Raw genomic sequence first — 26,280 nt, 5'->3', positions numbered from 1 at the left:
TTTTGATTTTGTTGGTGTGATTTGTTTGAAATAAGGAATACTGTGTGCTATTGCTTCACAATATAAACAAATGGAGAAATAAGATATTTTAACTTGTAAACCGGGTGTCTAAATATGAAAGTACATACAGTGAAAAAGTTTTAGGCAGGTGTGAAAAAATGCTGTAAACCAAGAATGCTTTAAAAAATATAAATAATTATTGTTTATGTTTAACAATTTACAAAATTCAAAGTGAGCGAACAAAATATAAATCAAATCAATATTTGTTCTTACTACCTTTTGCCTTCGAACCAGTATCAATTCTCGAGGTACATTTGCACAAAGTCAGGTTGTTGTTTTTTTTACAGGATTCTAGTGATGTGTATGATCAACCAATTCTACCAAACAGATGCTAATGATCATCAATATGAAAATAAACTATTAACATTTTTTCACACCTGCCTAAAAGTTTTGCAAAGTACTGTACATTTACCATCACAGAAGTTTAATTTGAGTTCGTAAAACACATTTATATAAAAAATTGCATTTCCACATGTAGAGATTTTATGTGTTTCATGTAGAAAATTCCTTTTGAGTTGAAGATTTTTTTTTTTTTTACCATTTTACTTAAAAATAAACCACTTTTTAAAAATTCTCTAATATTATATTTACTCTACTATACTCTATACAGTTGGAGTTCACAGTTAGAATATGTATTCCTCTCCTTCCCTGTTTTACTATATTTTCTTTTTAACTCCAAAACTAGTAAAATGGGAAATGATGAATATTGGCAAATATAGTTAAGCAACATATTCATTTTTTTTTTTTTTTGACAACAATTTGAAGTTTCATAAATAATATTTAACGTTTTACAAGGTAATGGTATGTGTGAAATACTCTGACATTTTTTGTATGGAATAATTGTCTTCCTGTTTCAAATGACATTTGACTGTTGAATTGTTGCTGTAGTTTAAACATTTCTAAAATATTATCATGACCTTAATAATGGTTAAAATAAATAAATGATTGTTAATGGGGACAATTTTAATGTTGGCTTGCTAACCTTGATGACCGATGCTGATGTAGCAAGTGTGCTAATGAAACTTGCCCCTGGCTAACCACAACAATCGCCTTGTTAGCATTAAATGTTAGCATACAATTACTTGGTTTTTCCCCTGATACTTCCCAAGGTTTGCTTTTATTGCATTATTTAAACTAATCCGAACACGTATTAGTTCACTAACCTTTGAAAATGTTAGGAATATTTTGGCCTTATATCCAAACGGCTGTTGTTGAAACCAACACTCTTTCTGAACCGACTGTTTACATCCAGGTCTTGTGATGTCACGCGACTGAACTGCCTTTCTCGTGCCGTTTTGCAGCAGATTCCATCTCAGAATGTATTCCAGCATCCAGACATTCGTGAGGTCGTTTCGTTCGTATTCAAGTTGGATGTTGTCTTGCACACAGTCTACATTAAAGATGGACTGATGTATTCCATTCATCATTTAAATGTTGATATATATGACGACTGAATTTTATGCGCACACGTCGGATGAAGACTTTTATTGAAGTCTAGTACTTAGCCTGTATACTGCTCTTTATATCTCGAGTGGCGTTCCATTTCCCCGGCTTCAAGTGCACAAGATTTCTTCTTAGGTTTGAGGCCAGTATGAATTATTTAACACAACTCGCTTTTAAAACTTATTTATGAATTGTTTCTATTATGAATGTTGATACCAAAAGACTATCCAAATTTATATAATCCACCAATGGACGTATCATTAAGACCACATGTCTGATATTGTGTAAATGTCCTGCCTTTGTCTGCCAAAGTTCCAGTGAAGTTTCCCTGGTTTGGTGAATCCACAGACTGGTTCAATGTTGGCGTGTTGATTGCTGAGATCAAATGGAAATTGTGGAGCAATAACTTATTTGTTGATCTGTGTGCTGCTGGCTGCTGTTGTAAGCATATGTCAGTGTTTAGCCCAAAACTAACCCAACAATACCATTTAAAACTTTCTTACAATTACTTTCGTACAATCTTTCTCCAGATAGAAAGATGTCTGTTGAAGCAAGTCATGGTTGACCACACTTGCGTAAGATTCCTACCGTCTCTATTTACTGGAAAGCTCCTTCGCTTTATTGTGCCATGATTATTTTAATGCTCAAGTGTTCATCTTGATCTACAGAGGTGGACTGGTGCCCGCAGCTAATGTGCATCTTCATAACTTCACCACAATGTCCTATATCTTTAGGTCGGAGAATTTAGTAAACTAGTTGACAATACCTGTGTCACATGCTATATGAGACTAGTTAACCACCACTTTATATTACATCTATTTTCCAGGACACAAATCAGTATGGGGTTTGTGACTCAAAACGGGTCAAATGTTCCGATCGGTAGTCCTGATTGCTTGTGTGCCTTGTTTTGTCACTTTTAGTGGATAGACCAGATTTTACATGGCCCCCATGACTTCATCTTACCGGTGGTTTATGTAGGTGTGGTCGCTATTTCGGTTCAATGGATGGTAACATTTGGGTTTTTGCCATCAAGGGTGTACTCAAAATATCATCAGAAGCATGGTGTTGTGTAGAGACTCCTTCAGATCAGACAGTGGATCGTCGTGGTTCAATATTGAGGCAGACGAGCTATAAGGTTATAGGATTGTTCACATGAAAGTCAGGTGGTCATAATGTTATGGGCATTCCATGTGTATTTTTAACAATTCTTTATCACTCTGGCACTGCTATCCAAACATCTCCCGACAAAAGTATTTCAAAAGCACTTTGCGCCGAGTTCCAGCGGCGAGATTTCACAAAATATTTAGTTGAATTGTTTTTCTGATTATTTTCACCAAAGCTATTAAAATGTAACTGTCTGTAGCTTTCCGACGGATACCAGGAGGAGTGCTGGCAGCCTAGTGTACGTGTGGTCCCTTCTATTTGTGCGTGGAAACGTGCTCACTTGCTAGAGATATTATTCTAGTATCTGAATTATACTGATGTAGTGTTCTTGATTTCTGGGTCAATGTGAATGCCTTGCAAAATATTCAATAAAGTTTGTTTTTTTTCTTAACAGTTTCCTTATATCTGTTTTTCTCTAACTTGTGATGGTTTCCCTTTACTTTTATGGTATGTATTTCAAGTGAATTAAAGGTTGCTTAACCCCTTCATGCATTGATTGCAATAGTTTATTTAAAGCTTTAACGATATTTTAAATGTTACCTACTTTAGAACAGGAAAATAATCCAATAATTGCAGCTGACACATCAAAATAAATGCATGGTTATACAGTGGTATGAAAAAGTTTGGGCACCCCTGTACATTTTCATGAATTTCCTTTTATAAATCATTGGTTGTTTGGATAAAAAATCCAGTTAAATATATCTTATAGGAGACAAACACAATGATATTTGAGTGAAATAAAGTTTATATGATTTATATGAAAGTGTGCAAGAACTATTTAAACAAAATTAGGCATGTGTATAAATTTAGGCACCCAAGAAATGCAGTTGGACCAAATGCTTGACAAGAGAGACGTCCAGGAGACTTCCTCAACTCTAGTCTGATGACTGAGGACGCTGAACCAATCTCCATTTGTACCTTATACAAGACCTCTAGATATTTTAACTCCCTAAACCTGGCTGGACATCTTTAATGTTTCCGAACTATGGTCGAGAAGATGCCAAATCATCCTTCCATCAGCCGGAAATTTGAATCTAGATCATAACTAAGTTGATAAACTAAACTAAATATTTCAGTCCCTGACCAAAGAAATCTAAATTTAATTATGTTTTACATGAATTAAAAGGCAACTAATGTGAAAAACCCAACTTTCCTGAATTATGTTCATATGTTGTCTTTTTCTCCCTGCATTAAGTCCTTCATCACAATGTTTTGAAATTATTACTTTTTAAAGTTCTCCCCCATCTGAAATCTCAGCGAGATTATGAGAGCAGAGTCCATTTAGACCTTATAATGGCTTTACTCCTCCAGCCAACTTTAATCATGCCCTGCTTTGTTTATAAAACGAGTCCCTCCCAGGATTGATGACGTGCGGTGACAAATCCTGATGCTTGACCAATCACTGCAGAGTGAGTGTGGTTGGGAGTAATGGATAGATAAATAGAATAGATACAAGGTTTTAGAAATATGCAACCAAACCTGATAGAGAGTAATAATTCTGATTAAATAAAATAAATATACAGTTAAAAGATGTCGACTCAGCAACATTTTTGTTTGCGTTTTATTACAAAACCGTACAAAACCAGGTTAAAAAAATCAAAAATAGGTTCAAACAATGAGATTGAACTACATTGTATCATAATTTAAGTATAAATACACCCCCCACTACAGTTTGGGGGTCAGAGGTCACAGCTGCACTGATTCAAAAATAGAAAAACAAAAGTTGGCTTCACATTCGATGATGTCATTGTTTGTAGCCACAAGTTACGAGGAACTCTGCTGGGACGGATGAGGATTTGTTCGCCAGCTTGTTGTTTGCCGCTAATTTTCCTGGCAAGAACCTGCGAAGGAATTAGAAAGATGAGAACTTGAAGGAGAAAAAAGAAACTTGGATTTCATCATCTTGGATTATAGTGTACAAAAGATTCAGGTTTTAGTTTGGTAGAATGCTAACAGTTAGCAACATCGTCTCTGTTTGGATTAGCTATGACCTAGCTAACACCAAGCTAACCTTTTGAAGCCTCAACCACAGAAGATCACGCAGGGTTGTGCGATCGGGACTCACATGTTCCGAGGCGTTCCTCCAGAAAACCAATCTGCTCACTGAGCGAGTCGATGCGATCGAGCTGCTGGAAAGAGTGCGACAGTAGCGTGCTCTTCTCGGAGAATCCATCGTCCAGCGACAGCGGGAAGACGCTGCTGAAGGGAGCCAACACCAGTTGCAGCTTCTGCGAGGAAATAGAATAGATCCTCATAAACATTTATCGTATTAAAAAGATGTAATAATCATATTATTCATTTTACATTGATTTCTAGTCACAAGATTTTTCAAATCTTCAATCAAATAAACACCTTGAGTAGATGTCTCATCTAAACCAGAATTTGTGGGGAAAAAAGTTACAATATCTTGTTAGTTTTAATTTAATAATAGCAGCATATAAAGTTTATTTAGCAGCATATAAAGTTAATTTAGAGATATTGTTTTCGTATTTCAATTCCAAAAAAACTGCTCAAGTTTGTTTCTCTTTTTCATCATCGGCTTGATTTTTGCATATTTTAACCAATGTTCCTTTTGAGATTTCTAAATATTCCTGAATTACTTTGAGAATGTCTAAAAAGAATGTACAGTAGATAAAGCAAGGTAATGTAGAATTAATGAACAATTCAAAAATCATGTTTATACTGTCATCATGTTCCTAATTTCACTTGATAAATTTGACTTTTGGTTTTGTTCCTTTGATCATGTTCTTGTTCTTATCAAGCAATATTTCTTTGGACAAACTTTTCAGCCTCATTTTCTTTGTCTCAATTTTGATGGATTGTTTCAGTACCTTTTCCAGAAGTTCCACTCTGTTCCTCAGACTCTGCACCTCCTCTGTGACGTTCTCCACAGAGTTGAAACCTAGAAAACAAGCAGAAGTGAAGAAAAGTGGTAAATATCCAGATGAAAATGGGTATCCTACATAAAAAAACACGTTAATACATAATGTTTCATGTTCATTTTGAGGGATTAATGGGATTTATTGTGACCATAAATAGTAAAAAGTTTAGAAATAAAGTAAAACCGGAAAAATAGTTCCTAGAATAATTTCTACAGTTTCAAATATTCACTTTGACTTCCCGAGGGCCACATAAATACAGGCAAAGGGCCAGACTTTTCCCAGGATTTTCTAAACCCCTGCTGATGTTCCTCATCTTATACAACATTTTTTAAGTTGTATATGTTTAAGGTGTACCTCACGTGGTCGCATGCTCAGGATGTTAGGGTTCCATACAAGAGCATGACAGGTTGACCCTGAGCGAGGTGGAGGCTTTATAAGCGTGTCAGGATGAAAAAGGAAACTACACCACTAACGGTGTCTATGGAAAAGGACCTGGACTGTGTGTGGACGTCAGGAATGTCTCGCTCTCTGGCAGCACCTCAGAGTCGTGACTCAATGTCTCCCAGATGTGGTCCAATAATGAGTCGGGCTGGAGCTCAGACTGAAATGGGGGGGCAGTGGGTGACCCCCAGCAGACCGGGCTGTCGGTGCTGGAACGAGACCAGTGGGGAGAACAGACAGGAATGTGGTCCAGGACTCCTCCGCAGCAGCTTCTGGCTCGGGTTCTGACTCCGATCCGAGTGTTTAGAACACTTGTTTGGATTCTTAATCTCACCAGCAACTCTGTGATGTGCTCGCTCAGGAAAGAAATAGCAGCACAGATCCTTTATAGAATCAATTTTTTATTTCTTTTTGCTGTGTCCGCAGCGCAGGCAGGATTTTATTTTTTAGCGAGCTGACTCTCGAAGTTAGGAACCTTCAGTTTCGACAGATCTTTGACTTTGAATCACTGATAAATGTCAGGCCCGAGGACCACTTGGCAGCCCAGAGTTTACGCAGGCTCTCTATCATCGTACTGTCAGGGCTCTAATTTGGGGACGGACTTGCCAAGAGCTGGATTTCAATCTTTATTTCAGAGCTTTCACTCAGGACGACGTCCCAGCAGAGGGGTTCTAATGAATATCAAGGGGTCAAATACCCGAGTGAAGGAAGTGGATAGGGATGAGGGGGGTGTTTGATTCGGTCGCCAGGATACAACAAGAACACACACAAGAAGATATTTCATACTTTAAGTCAATGTTGCGACATTCTCAGGAAATAGATTGTTATAAATGGTGAGGGAGATGATGTTGGTGGAAAGCCCCGGGGTAGGTTTCAGGTCATGGCGTTCAACATTAATTTATACATTTGTCTCCGATTTTGCAAACCTTACAATTTTAAAATAACTTTGCCCTGTTTTTTATAAAGCAACAGAAGTAGCAATAAAACAAATACATACATGTTATTGGACATTTCGTAAAAAAAACCTTTTAAATGTTTTTACTACAACATAAATCTTTATTTGTTTCAGCTTAACAAAAGTTTAGCATGGATAAGCTTTTGGGCAAATGTGGCTTGTATTTAATACAAGTATGGATTTGAAACGCTTTCTACAATTTAGCTTTAAAATTCAGTTTGAATTTAATACATTTTTCTGCAATTTATTTTACTATGGAATTGTTTTCAAAGCATTCAGGAGGAGAGTTGCAGGTCACTCCATAGACGTTCATGTTTCGTCTGACAATTCAAACGAAACATAAGAAAATGTTCTGTCACATTTATTTTTTGCATGAGCTAGCTGTTTAAATGTGGTGTCATTAAAAAAAGTTTATAACTAAACATGTTTTACTAGAAGTGTCAGCTTGTTTTGTCTCAGTTTGGATAAGCACTTGTGGCTTTTATGTATTAAAGTATATAATTGGTTTCTACATTTCTGTTTTAAATAAAGCTTCAATTTTAAACATTGTTACTAGTTCTGTGGAAGATTTCATAGCTTACTACAGATTGAATTATGGACAGAAAAGACATTGTGTTTTGTTCTGAGTGAGTTTGTGACAAACCTTCTGGCACAATTTTGCAAAACAACATCTTTTCAAAGTGAAATCTGCGGGTAGAAGTGATGGTCCGGCGTCTGTACCAGTCGCAGTGCATTATTACTCACGGTACGAGTTGAGAGTGGCATAGCGCGTACCAAAAGTAATAATGAACCGCGAGGCTGGTCGTCGTGCGTTCTCTCCCAGCTCTAGGAATCAAACACACACACACACACACACACACACACACACCTGCATGGCCACCCACTGGTGAGACAGGAAGACAGGACTGTCCGTCCGTGTCCAGCTGGAATCCATCCCTGCACGTGCACTGGAAGCTGCCGGGTGTGTTCACACACTGCTGTACGCACGACCGCTGCTCCTGACACTCGTCCACGTCTGTGACACCACGAGAGCGTCAGTGGACGACACACGGTCATCACGGAGAGGATCCCTTACCTGTCTGACAGCGCCGACCCGTCCAGCCGGGGCCACAGGAACACTGGTTCGGGCGTAAACACGTTCCTCCGTTCGCACAGCCTTGATCGCACACAGCTGGAGGAGCAGGAGAAGGAGGGAATAGTTGAGCTTCTCGGTGCCAGGCGGGAGATGCTCCGTCTAATTGAACAAGTGTGTGTCTACTTTCTCACACGCCTCCAGTTACCTGACAAATAAGTCCATTCTAACATGTAGTGAGTGTGGTGGTTTAATGTACCATTAAAACACAACAAAAACACCTTCTAAATGATGCATTCATTTTAAATGAAGCTTCCTAAACTATTATTATATCTACACTGGTGGCTTGTGCTTATCCCAGCATACTATCTTTCTCCATGAACAAAAAGTGGTCTCTGAGCTTGTAACCGTTTAGTGTAAAACCATTTAACATGTTTGGCAAGAAAGTATTGGCATCTAGTCATAAAGCTAACAATTTAAGCATTACAAAAATAAAGAAAACCAAAGTTATTAACTAGAACATATTACAGTTTTCAATTAGTTCCTTTTAGCCTGGTTAGCACAGATATTAACGAGTACAAAGTGTTAAAATATATAAACTTTTAATAAAAAATACAAAGTTGTGGTTATGCTAATTGAGCAATGCTTTGCTTTATTTGAGTTTGAATTTAATCGTGTGAGCTGTGTTGTTATGCTACCTTTACCAAACCTTGACAATAACTAGTTATTAAATAATGCATATTTTAAAGAAGGACTTTCAGTCCATCATTAGCAATACATTAGCGCAAAAATAAAAATAAACCTCATGTTGGGGCCTTAATACAGACATACAGACAGGATGTTTATTTAAGCTTAAATATCTGTTAATCTGTACTTTCTGTCAAAATGCTAACTTTCTCAAACTTTAGCATTACACTAACCCAATTTCAACCTTTTTGAATTAATTGTAACTTATTCTAGTTTTACAGTCAACACTGACATTCTTTGTGGATGTTTTTAAGATGCTAATAACTGTGTATTGTTTTTCTTAGAGCTACATCAGTGGTGGCGTGATGAGTGGTTACCATGGTTGCAGTTCATGGAGTGGAACCGCCGCCATCCAGGGCAACACTCGGGGTAGAACTGCTGAGGCGGCGCCGTCTTGCTCACCTGCCGGTACGCAACCAAGTACACGGTTCTGTGGGAGAACAAACACACTTGTTGATTTCCCAGACTGATGATGTGGTTGTGGGAGTATTTGGTCTCTGGCTCTGAGAGCGAGATCTGATACACAGTCTGAGGGGGGTCCAGGTCTGGTGCTTTTGGCTCCGTCCAGCAGTGAAGCAAGAGCAGGACGGAGATGCACTGAATGGATTCAGAATAGTTTCAGGAGACTCCTCCAGGTACTCCTCTTTTAACAGAACACTGACTCCATGACTGTGCAGTTTAAGGAAAGCCTGAATAAGGACTTCATGTTCAAGAGTGACGCTCACAGAACAAACATAAAAAACAAGTTGTCATCCTCTAAAGTTTGGAAATACAGGCTCCAGATTGGTCCATCTCTGATGTCACTCATCATTATCTCATGACAGATCAGAGAGACATCCTCATGTTTATGGCTTCAGTTATATTTTATTTTGAATTGCTTCTATTTGAGTTTCTCTGTTGATCAACAACAGCCCCCTACTGGTTCACGACAGAACTTGCCCTTTTTCCCTTGTAAAATATTTTAAATTGATTTTATATTAAAACATCCACATGAATGTATATTTTAAATGTAGTAATGAGAAACTGAACTTCAATGTTACATATAAAAATATAGATCTATTTACCTGTTTTGTCTTGCATACCTTCACTATTTTCAACAGTGCTGGTTTTATTCTACAGCTTTTTTAAACTTTGCTTTTTTGCTTATGGGATTCTCTTGTTCCTGTTTTACCTGTCAAGTGTTCTTCAGAGTCGTGAAAGGCACTCTTAAATAAATCCATCATTATGATCAATATTATTCAGCCAATTTTAAGAATGTAACCCTGAAAAGGTGGAAAGAAACTCAAATAATGCTCAAATAGAAAGCATTTGTAGATTTTTTAACTTTTTGATCAGCTTAATAAATGTATTGAACTATAGCATCCTAAAGCTTTCGTATCGTACCGAGCTTGTTTACATAGAGATGTCTTCTCGATCTGAACCCTGGATCAATGGTTCATGAGGGTGAAAGTTATGTGATGTCATTTTGAAATGACCAGTTGAAGCTCTCATCATCATCATCAGTCCAAAACAAACAAGAAACCGGCCTCAGTGGACCAGCACTTGATTTCCCGTTGTTGTGGATATTTACAGTCTGACCCGGTTCGCTGGGACAGATCTCAGCTGTATTTATGAGTTCCTGCGAACGTCTGCTCTCCAAACAAAGACAAACAAACACGTCTGCTGCCTCAGCAGAAGTCTCACTTGTAAGTGCTGCACAGACGATGGCCGTCGCATACGGTGATGTACGGTTGGTGGACGGGCCGGACGTATGACTCTGTTGCCATGACGACGTTGGTGTGACGCGGGTTGTGCCCGCAGACTCTCCTCCTGAGAGAAGAAAAAACCATTGGTCAACATAAAGATGATTGAAGAGTTTTCGTGTTCGCAGCTAAAATTAGTCACATGACCCGAACCATCGCCGCTGTCATCGCAGTTTCACCAAGTGAGTCATTAAACGTGACACAACAAAGCTGGCGCCACTTGTGTTTCCTCACAGAAGATGTTCAGGAGAGTTTTATATTCATGTTTGAATACGTGGAGTTTCAAATATATTAAAATAATTAAACAAGAAAGATGTTTTTTTGTTTTGTTTTTATTCTCTGAGTTTCATTGTATGATCTCGTTTGATTAGGATGATGCTTGTTTGGAAATAAATAATAATATAAATAGCTTAAACTACTTTTTAAATTCAAAATGCATATATATCCAAAAATAAAAACTGAATAGAAAATGCAATCAAACCATTATTAAATGATACATTAAACAACGTGTAAAGAAAATCTGATTCAAATTCATACAATGTCCAGTTTATATGAATATATGATCCTATTAATTAGTATTGTTGTGTGACAGAGACCCTAGTGAACAGGCGTGTAGTTACCCGTGGTGACCTGAGAAGTGGGGCGTCACATGGAGGATGAGGAGCGAGCAGCAGACCAGTAGCAGCAGAGTTTGGAACATTTTCTCCTCGTTCCCACGTTCCCTCGCTCTCTTCTTCTGTGCCACTTAGAGGAGGAAGAAGAGGAGGAGGGAGGGAAAGTCTTTCTACGTCTCCTCCTCGACAATGATTGCAGCCACCTGAACACAAACACACAAGACTTAAGATTATTATGTGTTAACACAACTATTTGTTGGACAGGGTCAACTTGAAAAATACATATTTTGCATATATTTTATCTTGCATGATTATGAAAAGTGTTGGACGTTGTATAAATCCATGTCTTACAAACAGATATTAGAGCAAATAAGTAAATAATTGATGATGTTGATCTAAATTCAATTTTAAAAACAAACATTTAGTAGTTCTTATACTTTTTTTAAATCTATTTTAATAATGCTAAAACAAACAAGTGGCAGGCTCTTTTATTATACAACAATTATATTAAATATAGAATACAATCAAATAATACAATTTAATTGTAAATGCTGAATTTAAATGATTTAAAATAAGTAAAATATGATTTTAAATGAATTGCAAAAGTATGGCATCACTGTGTGAAATTGACCAGAGCTAAAGGCTATGTTGCAAATATGTAATAGCCAATGTAAACAAACCTCACCCATCCTTTAGATACATTATTTGAGTTCATGTAACTGTGCAGAAGATTTACTGGATTAAGTGAGTTACAGTGAAGCTTTAAATCTGCATGAAAGCTCCAGTGTTGCGTATGAATCATCGTATCATCTGCTTTGAAATGCTAATTGATCTTTTCCGGCTGATGCTGAGTCCCAGAAAGTGTCATTTGTGGGTTTTTTGAAACCTACAATTTTGACATTTGACCTTCTGTCTGATGTTAATATATTGCAGAGGATGTGACAGCAAACAAGACTCTGTCATCACACACACACACACACACACACACACACACACACACACACACACACACACACACACACACACATGATTGTTGAACTCTCACTGACACAGGCTGAAAAAAGAGAAGAAAAAAAATCAAAGAATTCTCCGCTCACAGATCTTCACTGACTTCACACCACATTAGATTATAACATACTGAGCAGGATTACAGGAAGACCTCCTCACAGAAGGTTCTAGAACACAAGAGGAGTCTCACATTTTTATAATAGCTTCACAGACTCTAACATGCACACCTGTCTTCACAACAAACACCTGAATCACTCGTCACACCAACTGTTGCAACTTACCTTCACACACACACGTTTCAAAATAGACGCACTACAACACCTGACACACACCTAATTAAAATTATTTTCAAATCTACGTTTGACAAATGAACCCAATCTTATTCCACTATAAACCAGTCTAAATAGGAATGAAGAGACAACATGAAGGTATGTTGCCATGGTAACAAGACAATGTTATCTTTATCCATGATGATGTAACTATTGCAACATTATTCATGCTATTCTTAGCTTTTTTGTTAATGTCGGTTGTTTTATTCCAAATAAAGGCTGAACTTTTTGTACAATTGGCAAAACTCACTGTTGTTTTCTTTGAAAAAACTATGATTCATACATATTCAATATAGGTGGGTTATATTTTGAATACATTTCGCTTTTTATTTGTTCGTTGTTTAAGTCCTCCATCTTAATTTCTGTTTTTTAAACGTTCCTGCTGAAAACATGAGTCGAAAACTTGTTTTAAATCAAATTGTGATTGATGTATTGGTATGAACTAACTAACCAAAAATGCTTCTTAGTCGCTAAGTACATATTTTATTGTTTTTTAACGTGAATTACTACCTTAGCGCAGCAACTGCAGTTGCCAATAGTCGCCGCTGGAGCTCGCTGTTTCCCAGAATCACAATCTCACGATTAACAGTTCGCAGCGCTGTTTTTAAAATTCCACTCATTTTAAAGTCTCCACGCAAAACACACTCAGAAGTGGACGAAGGTCAAACCCACGGGTCAATAATCACCTGTTCCGAGGTCAGTCCGCCCTTTATATGACAACACCTCGTCAAAACTTCGCGCTAGAAAATCCCCGGAAACAATTAAAGTCCCGTGAATGTTGCGGGTGGAAAGAGTCCACGGACACGAGTGGGCCAGTGGTTCCGCGTCCTGCTGGAGCTGCGAGTGTCAGGGAGCGTGGGGGGTGATGGGAGGAGGACCCTCCTCATCCTACTGGGTGTCCCGCTGCACAGTGGGGGGACCCTTTCGTGACGTCATCCCTCTCTAACGCGAGATATTTCTGACTTTATTTGTTTCTAAACATAGAATTTTTGCTCAGATGACTTTGAGAAAACATATATTTTTTAAAGCTATTAGATAATTATGAAAATGTTGCACGCAAAAATATTATGGACCATTTTATGGAATATTTGCGGATTATATTTTAAATGGAGACCTATTTTATTATATTTAGCTTTCGTAGGATTAGTAGAATTGAATTATGTAGATTTTCTTTCTATTTTTCAATTTGTGTGTTATCATGAATACAATCTTTATCGAAAATCTGGGGGAAAACACATTTAAAAATATAGTGAAACTGTATAAAAGGTTCCCTTGAAGTAATACTAGATGTGTTATTTAATACTTTGGGATGTAGGTAAGTCTCGAAATCGGCATCCGATTCTCTATTTAATGCTCATTCATGTTATTTGGTATTTCATTTTATGAAATAATAAGGTAAGGTAAGGTAAGGTAGAACTTTATTGATCCCTCAGGAGGTCTCCTTCAGGAAATTGTTTTTTTCCAATTAGCCACAGCAAATACAGCAATTTATTTCATAAAAAATAATAAATCAAAATAAAATAAGAACAAAAACAAAGAAAAAGAACAAGATGAAACAATCTAAGTCTAAAGATAAAGATAATACATTTGTTTCATATTTTCTTTGACCTAAGAGTACACTAATACAAATATTTTATTTAAATGTTTAAATAATCAATGTTTTTAATTGTTAAACAATGTTATTTCTCAGATGCATTTAAAAAAAAAAGAAAATGAAAGTTGAAAAATCTTACCGTCCCAGCATGGAGGTCGTCTGCTGCAGAGCCGCACACACGCCGAGCAGCGGCCGCGGGCAGCAGCCTCCGCCGCCTCTGAAGAGAAGACCCCGTCATGGTGGACCGACTCTCTTTAAAGCTCTCTGGATTCGATATCAAAACCCCTTTTGATTTCTGGCTGCTCCCTGCGAGGCGACGATCCACAAGTGAAATGTCTTTGGGCGTATATCAGTTGCTTTTTATGCAGGGCTTCCTGTGGAACGCAGGAATTGAACGGACAATCCCAAACAGGAATTCCTGTGAGTGTTGGTCGCTGATAAAACCGCTCTGCTGCACAAACACTCTCCATCCTGCTCAACCAATCTGATTTTGGGGCCTTTTGCTCGCCCCATTGTTGAGACCTCATCTAGTTGTGCTCAGGAATCTTCTGGAGTCGGAGATTTTCTCTTAAACATCTATCAAAGCTGAGTCAGTGAAGCCAGAGATTGTATATGTTTACATGATGAGATCAAATCTGCTAAATTACAGCGAGATAGACGATGAGTTCTGTCTCTCCTCAGAGCACTGAAGACTCCCAGCTTCATGTTTTTCTGGACAAACTGTAGTCTGGATCAATCACTCAGTACGATTCCTTAAATTTCTCAGCCTATTAAGCATCAGAGAAACAATAACTAGCTTCAACTAAAAGGTCAGTTTGTGGCGTTCTCTCTTACAAGTGACCCTGAATAAGCGTAATAGCAGTTTTTAAGTCTGTAAATACAATACGTCAAACAACATGTACTTGAGAAACCGCAAATTCATAATTTCCAAATTGTAACTTTAACCCTCCTGTCAGGTTCATTCCACTCACCTGTCACATTTGACTCTTAAGCTTTTATCAACCTCTACTTTAGCTGTCAATGTCTCTGAGTGAAGAACATCAGTAACTGCTGTGGAAATAAAAACACTCACTGAAAATGTTTGTTCATCAGTTTCAGTTTCTGTGTTTCGGTTTTTGCTGTGATGTGTTCCCAGGATATAACCCCTGTGTTATCTCTGGGTCAAGGTGACCTGAAGGTCCGAAACAAATGTGTTTTTAGTATCCCTTGTGTCACCTCTGGGTCAAGGTGAACGACCTCCACCACTGCATATGTATTTATGGAAGCCAGGGAGGCCGTTCACCTCAACACAAGGGTTAAGCAAGTGCTTAAAAAAGTATTTTATATTAGATTATTAGCAGGAGTTCACAGAGACAGTCAGCAAATGTGAGGCTAATAGAAAACTATTCTCATGACACATTCAATTCAAACCTAGCTTGAAACTACGAAACCATATTGTTACGAATAATATGTTGTTATAATGCAGCAACTAACAATGGCTCAGTTTCCTTTTCTGTGCAGCAGTTGTTGGTGTGATTGAGTTTTGGGGTGGTGTCGGCTTGTTTATGTTTCTTTGTTAGACTGGTTCATGTTTCTGTAGTGGGGTAGTCTGTTTGTTTCTCTGTTAGAATGATGTGTGTTCATGTGATGTCGTGGAGTGTGTTACTGTTGTGGGTAGGTGTGTGTTACTGTAGTTGGGTGCTGTGTTTCTGGTGGTGTGTGTTATTGTAATGGAGTGATGTGTGTTACTGTAAAAGGGGTGCGTGTGTGTTACTGTAGTGGGGTCGTATGTGTTTCTGTAATTGGATGGTGTCTGTTTCTGTAATGGGATGGTGTCTGTGGTGAAATGATATAACGAATGAAGTACTAATAACTGGTTATTAGTAGTCTCTTATTAGGTAGTGTGGAAGACTGACTGGCCACTGTAACTAATTTCGCTTCATTCCTCATGAATATAATGTCAATAAAAAATCCTTGAATCCCCGAACACAATATTTTTAAGTGGTTTCACCTGAACAAGATAGAGGAGATAATGTATTATAGACTTAATAACAGTAACTAGAGCAAATTTCATTTGTTTATATGGTACTATTACTGTGCTATACTGTGACTATTAGAAAGTGTTTGATACTTTCAAATATATTGTTGGAACAGTCCAGTACCATCTGTTAATCCACAGGTTATTTTAACTTGAGGTCTTTTTGAAGTGTCAGAGAAGCTGAGTGATCTGACACTGAGCTTCGAGGGGCTGACAGACGACCCCCTCCCAGGTCAAACTCAGATTAACCTGAATCTCATTTACAGAGTGTGCAGAACTTCAGCCACACAGTTGCAAATGTAAATCAGCACGCAAACCCCCACACAAGCGTGTAAATGAGCATTTTTCCATGTCCATGGTCGGCTGGTTCGAGGGCCTTCGGGGGCATTGATCCAACAGTCAACCCAGCAGAGGGAGGACCTTCTTTTAGGATCAAATTACAGAGAATTGGCAGCATTATAGTGTTCATTGATGTTAATAGAATTCCACAATAACAAATAGGCTACGTGTAGACCGGCATGGGAACCTGAGGCTTAAGGTCGCAGGTGAGGAGACGCCAACACACACCTTCCAGACTCGGAGGGGGCACAACCCAGATCAGGCTGTAAAGTGATGTGTGGGATTGTTCTCTGGGATGTGTGTAAAGTGGTGGGTGGGACTATTTCTGCATTCTTTGAAATCAAGACGCGGTCTAGGCAACTTTCTGCGGTTCCACATTTGTCCCGGAGAAGATGCTTGTGCAGGGAAAAAGCGTTTCCTCAATGGGAGGAAACAGGAAAAGGCTGGAGGAGACAGATTCAGGAGCTGAACAATAAAAATCTCGCTTCGACAGGAAGCGGATCTGCGTCAAGGACTGCCTGACAGATTTTGGTAAAGGGCAGCAACGCTGACCCTGGATAGGCCTCGGACAAGAGGGCAGCTGTGCCCAACAATGAGCTGGAAAAAGGAGAAAATGTTTGTGCAGGGGCTTTGATGGTCGCACAATAACGGCTACTCAAATCTGAACGAGATGACGCCTGAGTGAATGTTGAGGTTTGAAGGATCGACGTGGCAGCTTTTATGACATTTGTTGGGGAGTAAAGACAAAGTTATCTGCGTCAATGAGTGGGTCAGTGAATCTACAATTCCTTCTAAGATAGCACCAGTGGTCGGTATTGTTTGTTGAGTCCCCTGAGAGGTTGAGAGGTTCTTGAAGGTTCTTTAGACTGTCGGCAGGTAACATGGTTAGACACTACAGAGAGGATTGTACTGCTGTTGCACACAGTTGGCCTGGAGGCCAAGGGGTTCTTGGTTTGGAAGTGGGAAGGTCCTTTAGTATAAGGGGCTCAAGGTCATAGAGTAATCATTCAGGAAGTAAGCAGGTATTAATGTCTGACTGCCATTTTGGGGGTTGAAAGGTGAGTTGCTGAAGAAGGCTAATAAAGATTGACTCAGGCAGGAGGACTTCAATGGAGCTGTTGAACTTAATAAGCAGTAGTTTGGTAATGAGGTTTGTAGTTAGGATTTGTAAGGAGGTCATTGATATAATCAGTATGTACTGTATGTGTATATTGTATGTTACTGTTTTTATAGTACTGTGTTGCTGCTAACTCACATTAATGGAAGGTATCACAGAAGCCAGTTAGGACGGTAGCAGAAGGCCTATGACTACAACAACACAACCGTTTGAATCTGGGGTATTTGGGGATTTCCTGTAATAAATCCAAAATTCCCTCTTCTTCAGGAAACAGCCTGTGCATCTAAGATTCCAAAAACAAAAATGGCCTGTTTGGTGAGTTTAAGTTGCCCACTGAGATGTTACAATGTCTATGCAATTCAGTTCAAGTTTTCCGTGCTGTACAGCCAAACAGGAAATCCTGCTTGACTACCAAGCCCTCTCAGGCAGTAGACAGACACCACTTAAACCAAAGCAGGACGTCCTGACAGCACCAATTCGATCCATCTTGAAAAGTTACATGGGCCTATAACATGTACCTCACAACCTAGCACCACACAAAGAACATCACTCCCTGAGGTTTTAAAGATCTACAGACTGATATCAAACAGTTTAGTTACAGTATCTTGACACTTAAATACACATTTTAACCTGTAAGACATTGCTTCGTCTTCTTTCATTTTATTCTGTCAATATTATATCCACATCACAGACTGCTAAGCTGTCCATTGAGGCCTCACCCCTGTAAGACTTTGGTGAACAGCTGGGTTACGGTATATTGAAAAAACTCTTGTGATGCTTTAAGAGCGTCATAGATAGTTTTGACAACTTTTTAGGTGATGTTATAGAGGTTAAACTGAGTGGTCTCATTTGAAAAAGGAACATAACTTGGCTTCTTTTTGTGGATCTTTCAAATATCAATCAGTCGGCTCTATGATTTCAAACATCATGTTCAACATTCAGCTTAATTTGTTCTCCTCTGTCATCCAACTCTTTGGCTTTATGTCTGGACCAGTGGCCAATTTTTCCCTAGATTTATTCTCTCTTTCGTTGCGGGGGTGTGAAGTGTCGACAGCTCTGCAAATCTAATCCTGGATTTCATTTTTTTCTCCAAAATGACTGAGTGTACGGCCCGAGCCCTGAGGTGTTGCTGCTCTTTTACATGAAATTTGAGATTTATTGGTGGAGGGTTGCTGTAAAGTTGCCAACTATTATTATGATTTTTAGCCGCTGGACTTTCTACTGTTTGGTGTGTTGTGTTCCCAGGGGATAATTATTAAGCAAGTGCATGAAAAAGTATTTTACATTTGATTATTATCGATGTCAGCAGTAGTTCACAGAGACAGTTAGCAAATGTGAGGCTAATAGAAAACTTTTCTCATGACACATATCCGAAACACACCTATAGCGAAAAACTACTACAGCATATTGGTCAGAAGAATATGTTGTTATAACGTACAGGATAACAATGGCTCCTTTGGATCCAACAATGGAGGATTGTGTGGGCCTTCTGTGCAGGCTGTATAGTTTTGAGTTTTACACAGGAAGAAAAACAGCAATCACCATTTGTTTCTCTAATATGGAATCCTTTTTGAGGGGTTTCTCCCCGAGGACTGGATAAAGCAACAATGCCCTAATGTTGATAATGTAAACCCCTACGCTACGTGGTTATTTAAAGAGGGTTGAGATGTAAGGTTCATCTAACATTTTTTGCTACCTTGATTAACCTCTATATTTCAGCAACTATCTACCATTCTTGTTCCAGAACAGTGGTCAGACAGTATGCAGGGCAGTGGTGCTACAGTTTCACAACAAGAAGAACGACTTAACAGTGAATTGTGGTCTTTCTTTGTGGAATGTTCTTGTACTTATGTACAGTCCAGTCACTGTGGTTTCAAATTCCAAAAACATACATTTGTTATTTGTTTAAGGTTAATTTTAATAGTTTATTTTCTTGTCTAAACAAGAAGCAGCTGTCTCACCTGCAGTTAATACAAAACTCTGCAGCGAGAATTCTGACTTGCTCTAGTAGAAGAACTCACATTTCCTCGATCCTTAAAACTCTTCACTGACTGCCAGTTTCTTTCAGGATCAAATTTAAAATTCTGGTTCTTACTTTCAGATCTATTCATGGTCAGGCTCCTCCTTACATCAGTGATCTGATCCAGCCTTACACCCCAGCTCGGGCTCTGAGGTCTGTGGATCAGAATCTACTGATGGTTCCTCGCACACGGTTCAGGACCAGAGGAGAGAAATCCTTCCAGGCTGTTGCTCCTAAGCTTTTGGAACGACTTGTGTCAAGTCTCAAAACAAGTCTCTTAAATAAAGATTTGTCCTTTGAATGCAACATACATGCGCAAATTGATCATTGGTTTGGTTGCTGTAAAAACATGGAGGTTCGAAATATGCCATTGCGTTACAGATCGTTCCCGCATCCCACACCCCCCTCTGAGACTGCTTTCCAGAAAATTATTGCAGTAGCATTGCTTACATTTTCTATAAAATGCTCAGTTTGCTCTGAATACGATTTGAATTCAGATGTGACAAATAGATTTTCATCTTCAAATACCTGCAACCTAAAGAGTGACAATATGAGGTGCTCAAAACAAAAGCACTCAAATAACCTTAATAAAGGTTGTTAAAGATTATGGTTAAGGTCAGCTGTCATTTTCCCAATGTGAAATTGCAAGACCACAGGCACAGTTCTTGTTAAGGCCAGAAGTGAAAGACCAAGAAAGATAGAGAGAGAGACGATGGATGGTGGGAATGAACAGGCATTTTCTTCACACACGCCACCAACAGCTCATTTGGACAAGACAGCTTAATTTTGGAACAATGTGTTGTGGACTGATGTACAAATATTTAGCAATATGGTCATGACAAGGGGCATTATGCATGAGGGGTGGGATACACAAACATTAGCTACCTAAGCGAAATTTGGTGGGATTCAGTCACACACATTTTAATCCAATAAACCAAATTTCACTACTTAATTATTGTTGAGCATAAGATACTTGATCAAAATTAAATTGCTATGTTTGTGTGTGTGCCCTGTGGGAGGCTTGCAACCTGTTCAGAGGTGTTCCTCCCTCCACCCCCAAGTAGCTGGGATAGACACTATCCCCCCACGACACCAATATGGATTAAGCAGAAACTCATTGATGGATGGATAGACGATAGATCCTGAGCCGATTAGGAAGTTACCTGAGCAACTCACCTTGGCTATGCACGACTGCAGGATTAACTTGGTTCTCAGTCAGAAGAACTGTCTGATATGTATCTGAATGATGTGTCTGACTCCAGAGTTGAACCATCCCTCAGGTACATAGCAAACTTTATATCAAACCATTCAAGTTTGGAAATGGGCCGATCACGTAGTTTCCCTCAGCATGGTTCTTATGAAAAAGGATCATTGACTTTGGGTGATGAGCCTCTGTCAAAGAAGCAGCAGGAACTCTGGCTGTGCTGAGGTCTTTATAAATGTTCACCTTGTTCCGTGTCAGTCTCCTGGTCCTGTGGTTCTGTCGGGTAACTGCTGGGTTCGGACTGATGTGGTGAGTTGATTGTCTGTCTTTTGCTTCGACTTGTGCGATTCGGACTTTTGGGAATGTTTCAGTGCACCGCAGCAACCACCCTGATACCCTTTCGCTAAGTCTTAATGATGGGCTCATTAAAAAGGTATCTCGCCGGCTAACCTAGCACAGATGGCAAAGAGGCCTTTACACTGCAACAGACAGAACCTGGGGAGGAAATTTATGTCAAAATGCAGCTGCACCCTGCTCAAGTCTCAACGTTACAGCTATTCGATCTACCGTCTGTCTCATTCCACAGAAGATCCCGAGCTCCAGTGTCCTCCACATCCATCTGATTATTCATCCCCGCCGTAGAGTGCGACGCAACACAAATCCAAGCCGACAGTTGGTGTATAAATCGTAGCTGCGCGTAGGGCCGACACACACGGGACATTGGTGACTGGAAACATTTAGAAAAGAAACACCCCGTACAGTTTTTGTTTCTTCCGAAGCGGTGTCAATCATTTTAACGAGAGAGCGGGAGAGTAAAAATGGTGACCCCTCGACCTTTTGATGAATGGGCCGCGTGAGACGGAGCTCAGAGCTGCTTTGAGGGACTAAAGGCTCCCAGGAACAGGTCAAGGACGTCAAGTGAGGAGCTCTAATGTAAGTACAGAAGGACATATTGTACACTTTCACTGGACGGGTTCGAGACCTGAATGAGAATCAGCTCATCAAAATCCAAGACCATTAGGCAAATGTCCCGTTCTAGTTGGAGATGACCACCTTTATTGGTGGAGGTCAACAATCTTACAGTCTTTCCTTCAGTGTGTGGTGGTGAGGAAAGAGCTGAGCCCAAACCTTCCATTGAGCCATTGATTTCCACACTCACCTGTGGTCAGCAGACTTGTTATTGCGAAAAAGAACAACATTAAACATTAAGTTTTCCCTGCAGGTGTCCTGGATCTCTTTGAGAGACATCTGAGAGAGTCTTAAAGTAGAAAAAGGACATGTTGGCGAGATATTGTCTCTGAGTTGAACTTAAAACACTTTAATATTCCCCCTTTTTTCACAAAAAAAAGGATGTCCTACACACCATTCCTTACTACAACTAATTTAACTCAATTTAATTTCCCTCAAAAATGAAACATTTGTATCGATTACATCGTCCAACAAATAAAAAAAGCATTATTTTCATTGATTCAGTCACACGTTGGAGTGACATGATGTTTTCGTTTTAACTCCCAAACTTTTGCCCCCTGCATTTTCCTCGCTGCCTGTCGAAGTGGATTCGGAAAAAGTCATCTGTAAATCCTGCTGCTGCTGACAGAGGTTTCCTTGAGAGTCATTAGTGGGATTGAGGTCTATTCTTATGAAACATGGTGAATTTCCTCATGTCTCCGAGCAAGTAGTGGGCACTGCAGACACGTCTCCCCTCCCAATCAAAACATGAACCTACTGTCGTCTCCTACACATCGATGCATGTCTCAGTTTAATAAAAGTAGATACTACAGGTTCCTACGTTGTAAAGGGAATTTTAACTAAAGGGTGCATCGCATCACAGCAAGAAGGTTACAGGTTCATTTCCACGGATGGGAGGAGGCAACTTGTGGCCTTTCTGTGTGGAGTGTGCATGTTCTCCCTGTGTTGCGTGGGTTTACACTGGGAACTCTGGTTTCCTCCCACAGTCCAAAAACATACAGAGGTTTTTTGCAAACTTGGGCAAATTGTCCGTAGTTATGAGTGTGTGTGTGAATGGTTGTCTGTATAAGTGTTCCTGCAACAGACCTGCGTCCTGTCCAGGGTGTCCCCTGCCTCCCTCCTGAAAGTGGAAACTGGGCGGAATAAGAAGAATAAAATAAATTTATAAAATAAATTTTAATTGTATCTTTGTTTACATTATCACAAAATGTGACCAAGTATTGTAACCTTTGTGAAATGTATATATATATTATATACAAGATAACATTTATATAAGATAAAATAAGTATCAGCCATATAGTAGACGTTTATCAACAAATAATTTATTATTGAAACAAACAAACAATGAAAATTATTTACTACAAAAAAGTAGTAAGTTGTGCTTTCAACACTGTCTACTATAGAAGGAGAAGAGAAATCAAGTAAAGCTGACAAGGAAGAAAACAGCAGTCTTAAACGAGAAAAAAAAGACTAGAAACTCCTTGAAAATTGAATAACTCAACTTTTATTTTCTTGATTAACCACAGAAAAGAAAAAAAACATCTCAAATTCAAAGAGGAAAATCCTCAAAAAGAACTGCTGTAAAAGATTCTAATTGACATTAAAGTCTATCGAAGCTACTTGGGGTTAGAGGTGAGGGACACTCTGGAGTGATATCCAGTTTATCTTCTGGCAGATCTACTCACACCAATAGACAATGTATAGTAGGGTTCACCCATGCTGTAACGGTGGGAACATAGTCTGTGAGGACCACTGATCTCTTGTCAACATCAAGTAGCCCCCAGTTATACAAAAGGTTGTTGGACTGTGGGAGGAAACCAGAGTGTCTGGCATCCAGACCTCTTGACGACTCTATGTGCTGGCTGTCACCCTAATATTATATCAAATGTTATGAATTTGAAGTCCCACTAAATCAAAGAGAAGTTACACACACAAAGATAATGACCACACAGTCGCACACTTCCTCTTCTGGGTCAGTGTTTATGTCAGCGGGGACCAAGGGGCGGGGCCTCAGAAGACCCTGATCCCAGAAACACACAAGGACAATCGTGACACAGGATGTGAGCCTGGGTGTGGTGCGTCAACACTCTCTCACACACACACACACACACACGTACATGACACACACAACACAAGCGCAGCAATCAGCACGAGAATGAAACGCTCCTTTCTGCTGGTAGAATTGCGGCTAAAACTCGTGGGCGCAAACATTTCAGAGGTTAATGCACTTGTTTTGAATTCCTTCACCTCCTGACAGGAACCGCATTCCGAGCCTTGAAAATAGCGGCTGAAACAAAGACAGGAAGTGATGTGAGACCCCTTCCTCTCAACTCCCTGCTGGATTTATCTCAGTCCTGCAGACTTCACCTCCCGCTCAGACTGGACCAGCTCGCCCTCCTCGGCCCGACCCCTCGATGCATCTGGGTTCACCTCCACTTCCAGGCCCGGCTTTGATTCTGGCTGTGTGAACTCTCTAACAGGCCCTCGCCTGGTTCTGATTACCAAAGCTGCGCTGGGTGCATGTGGATGTGCTGGTGCCGAGAGGACCCGGGGTCCGTGTGCAACATGTGTCGACTGTAGTTTGTGGTTCCTTCATGAAAACCTGCTGTGACCGCTGACCCCCGCTTCATTTGTGCACTCCAGGGAACATGGTGGGCAGCTTGTCGTTTATAAACTCTGGACTTTCCCCACCAATGTTTGTTTTGCCACGAGTCACTTCAATGTGACAAATGACTCTATAGGGTGGTTTCCATGACAACTCACTGTCAATCATAAAGGACTGACTCAGAAAGTTAAATATTTCCCAGAAGAAAACTGTAGAAAATTCTCTGTGGCTTGTGAATGTCTCATCCTTATTAGGTAATGACACTTCCTCCAGAGTGATCGATCGTATTTATTCACTGAGCCGCATCTTTCATGTGCCATTGGCTGAGCTTTGCTGAGATGCAGGCACTGACGTAACGCAAGTAGGAGCCTCATATGAATGGGTGATACTGTATGTGTGATACAAATGGCCCCTTTAAAGTGATAGTTCACCCAAAATTCAAACTTCACTCATTTTCTAATACTCATGTAGACAACATGCGAGTGAGCGAGCGCTTCCAGTGTAGACAGTATTGTAGACAGTAGACTGACGATAGTTATAGAAGATCCTGTCAGTGTGAGCTGGTCTGCTATAAACAAGCGTAAAATATAGACTTGTTTCATTTTTTTCTGGAACAATTCGTCTTGTCAAGGCTACATTACAGGATGGACGTTGCAGACGAGCATCACGGAGGTATTTGGATGTTTTTAAAGTGTCTTTTTGGACGAGGTGATTAACACAAAGACAACTGAGCTCCAGTCGTCAAACGGATGTACATTTTAGTCTATAACACTATAATGGAACAGATTACTCTGAAAATAAACCCAACCCTAAGTTGACATGAGGGAGAGTAGAAAATGAGTGAATTTTTTTTTTTTTTCGCTTTAACCTCTGTTAATTGCCCCCGGGACACCTCACAGTTTCTCCTCATTTATCAGGTGTCGATCAGAAGCCTGAGACAAGTGTAGAAGCAAAGAAACTTCTTGACTCTGTACTGGATGACCAGCTGTGATCCTTAGTATATCCTAAGCTGCTTCTGAGGGCATGGGTCAGATGCCAGCAAAGCAAGTGGTGCTATTTCCCTAGTTATTTTGCTCCTCTATCTTTTTTTTTATAGTGTTTGTATTCGTCTTCTTCTGTCATTTTATGTCATGTTTGCCTATACGATTAATATTTAAGTTTAAACCAATGTTTTTGCTTCTAATAACCTACATATATATAATTAAGAAAACATGTCATGAGCCTTTTCAGCGACTGTGGTTCAGGGTTTCGGCGTCTGCTTGTAATAGAGATTTTCCGAACGTTATCATGGACAAGTGAGAGGGATTTTGGCAGGTAACTGCCTGGAATCTCCCTCCAATGATGATCCTTCTGAAAAAGCTGCACTTCGTCATCTATGATTAGACCCTACAAGCTCTCCACTCTGACTGCACATGACAAGTTTTATAAGTGATTTATCTGCGGTGTTCGACGAGGAGAATGCAGGGTGGGAGCCAGGAAGCATCATTTAGTCAGTGCCTCAATCTCCAGGAGCAGATCTTCCGCTCGACGACTGCTTCCCCGTGTTAACGCTACAATAATAAATGAGTCACGTCGCGGCCTGATACAGGTCGGGGACGGTCGGGAGCGAAGTCACGCTGAGTGGTTGAAGTGTAGGAAAGCAGCGATCAGTGTTTGGACAGCGTAAGATACAGTATCACGCTGCGAGTCCTGCAGGAGGGCGAAGCCTCAACGCCTGTGTAACAACAGAAAAGTTGCTGGCGAGGAAACTCTGAAAATAGCCAAATTCTCTCAGTGGTTCCTCGACCACCCTGGGTCTGGATCCAGTTGCATTCAAGGAAGCAAAACAAGGTGAACAAATGAGCTCCCTGCCTCAGATCTATCTTGCTGTCCTCCACTCAGTGGCACCATCTGTACCCAACTAGAAACGTCACAGAAGAAGAACAACAAGCAATAATTAGGCCAGAGAAAAGCACTTA

The 26,280-nt window shown here is 39.7% G+C and overlaps 1 protein-coding gene across 1 annotated transcript; it reads right to left on the bottom strand.

The window, feature by feature from the left end:
- Positions 1–4,220: 4,220 nt before the first annotated feature.
- On the bottom strand, positions 4,221–14,494 carry egfl7 (EGF-like-domain, multiple 7). The gene is made up of 9 exons (XM_087791996.1): positions 14,191–14,494; positions 11,127–11,323; positions 10,448–10,573; positions 9,082–9,194; positions 8,021–8,116; positions 7,814–7,960; positions 5,499–5,569; positions 4,733–4,895; positions 4,221–4,508 (listed from the first exon to the last, which is right to left on the bottom strand). Exons 2-9 carry the CDS (start codon positions 11,204–11,206, stop codon positions 4,489–4,491), a joined length of 816 nt encoding a protein of 271 aa, XP_087648122.1. The 5' UTR covers positions 11,207–11,323; positions 14,191–14,494; the 3' UTR covers positions 4,221–4,488.
- Positions 14,495–26,280: the final 11,786 nt, after the last annotated feature.

The sequence above is a fragment of the Callionymus lyra genome, chromosome 5, assembly GCF_982586985.1.
Source record: "Callionymus lyra chromosome 5, fCalLyr1.hap1.1, whole genome shotgun sequence".
In the NCBI taxonomy this organism is placed as follows: Eukaryota; Metazoa; Chordata; class Actinopteri; order Syngnathiformes; family Callionymidae; genus Callionymus; species Callionymus lyra.
Note: the sequence above shows the minus strand (reverse complement) of the source record. Positions and strands in the feature narration are given on the sequence as shown.

What these genes read in the sequence shown, in the direction of transcription:
- egfl7 (XM_087791996.1), bottom strand. Translation starts at nt 11,206, where the DNA reads ATGTTCCAAACTCTGCTGCTACTGGTCTGCTGCTCGCTCCTCATCCTC. An exon ending in GGGTCGGCGCTGTCAGACAG is followed by an intron (nt 7,961 to 8,020) that starts GTAAGGGATCCT and finishes GTGGTGTCACAG; the next exon opens with ACGTGGACGAGTGTCAGGAG. An exon ending in GGAGGAACGCCTCGGAACAT is followed by an intron (nt 4,509 to 4,732) that starts GTGAGTCCCGAT and finishes ATTCCTTCGCAG; the next exon opens with GTTCTTGCCAGGAAAATTAG.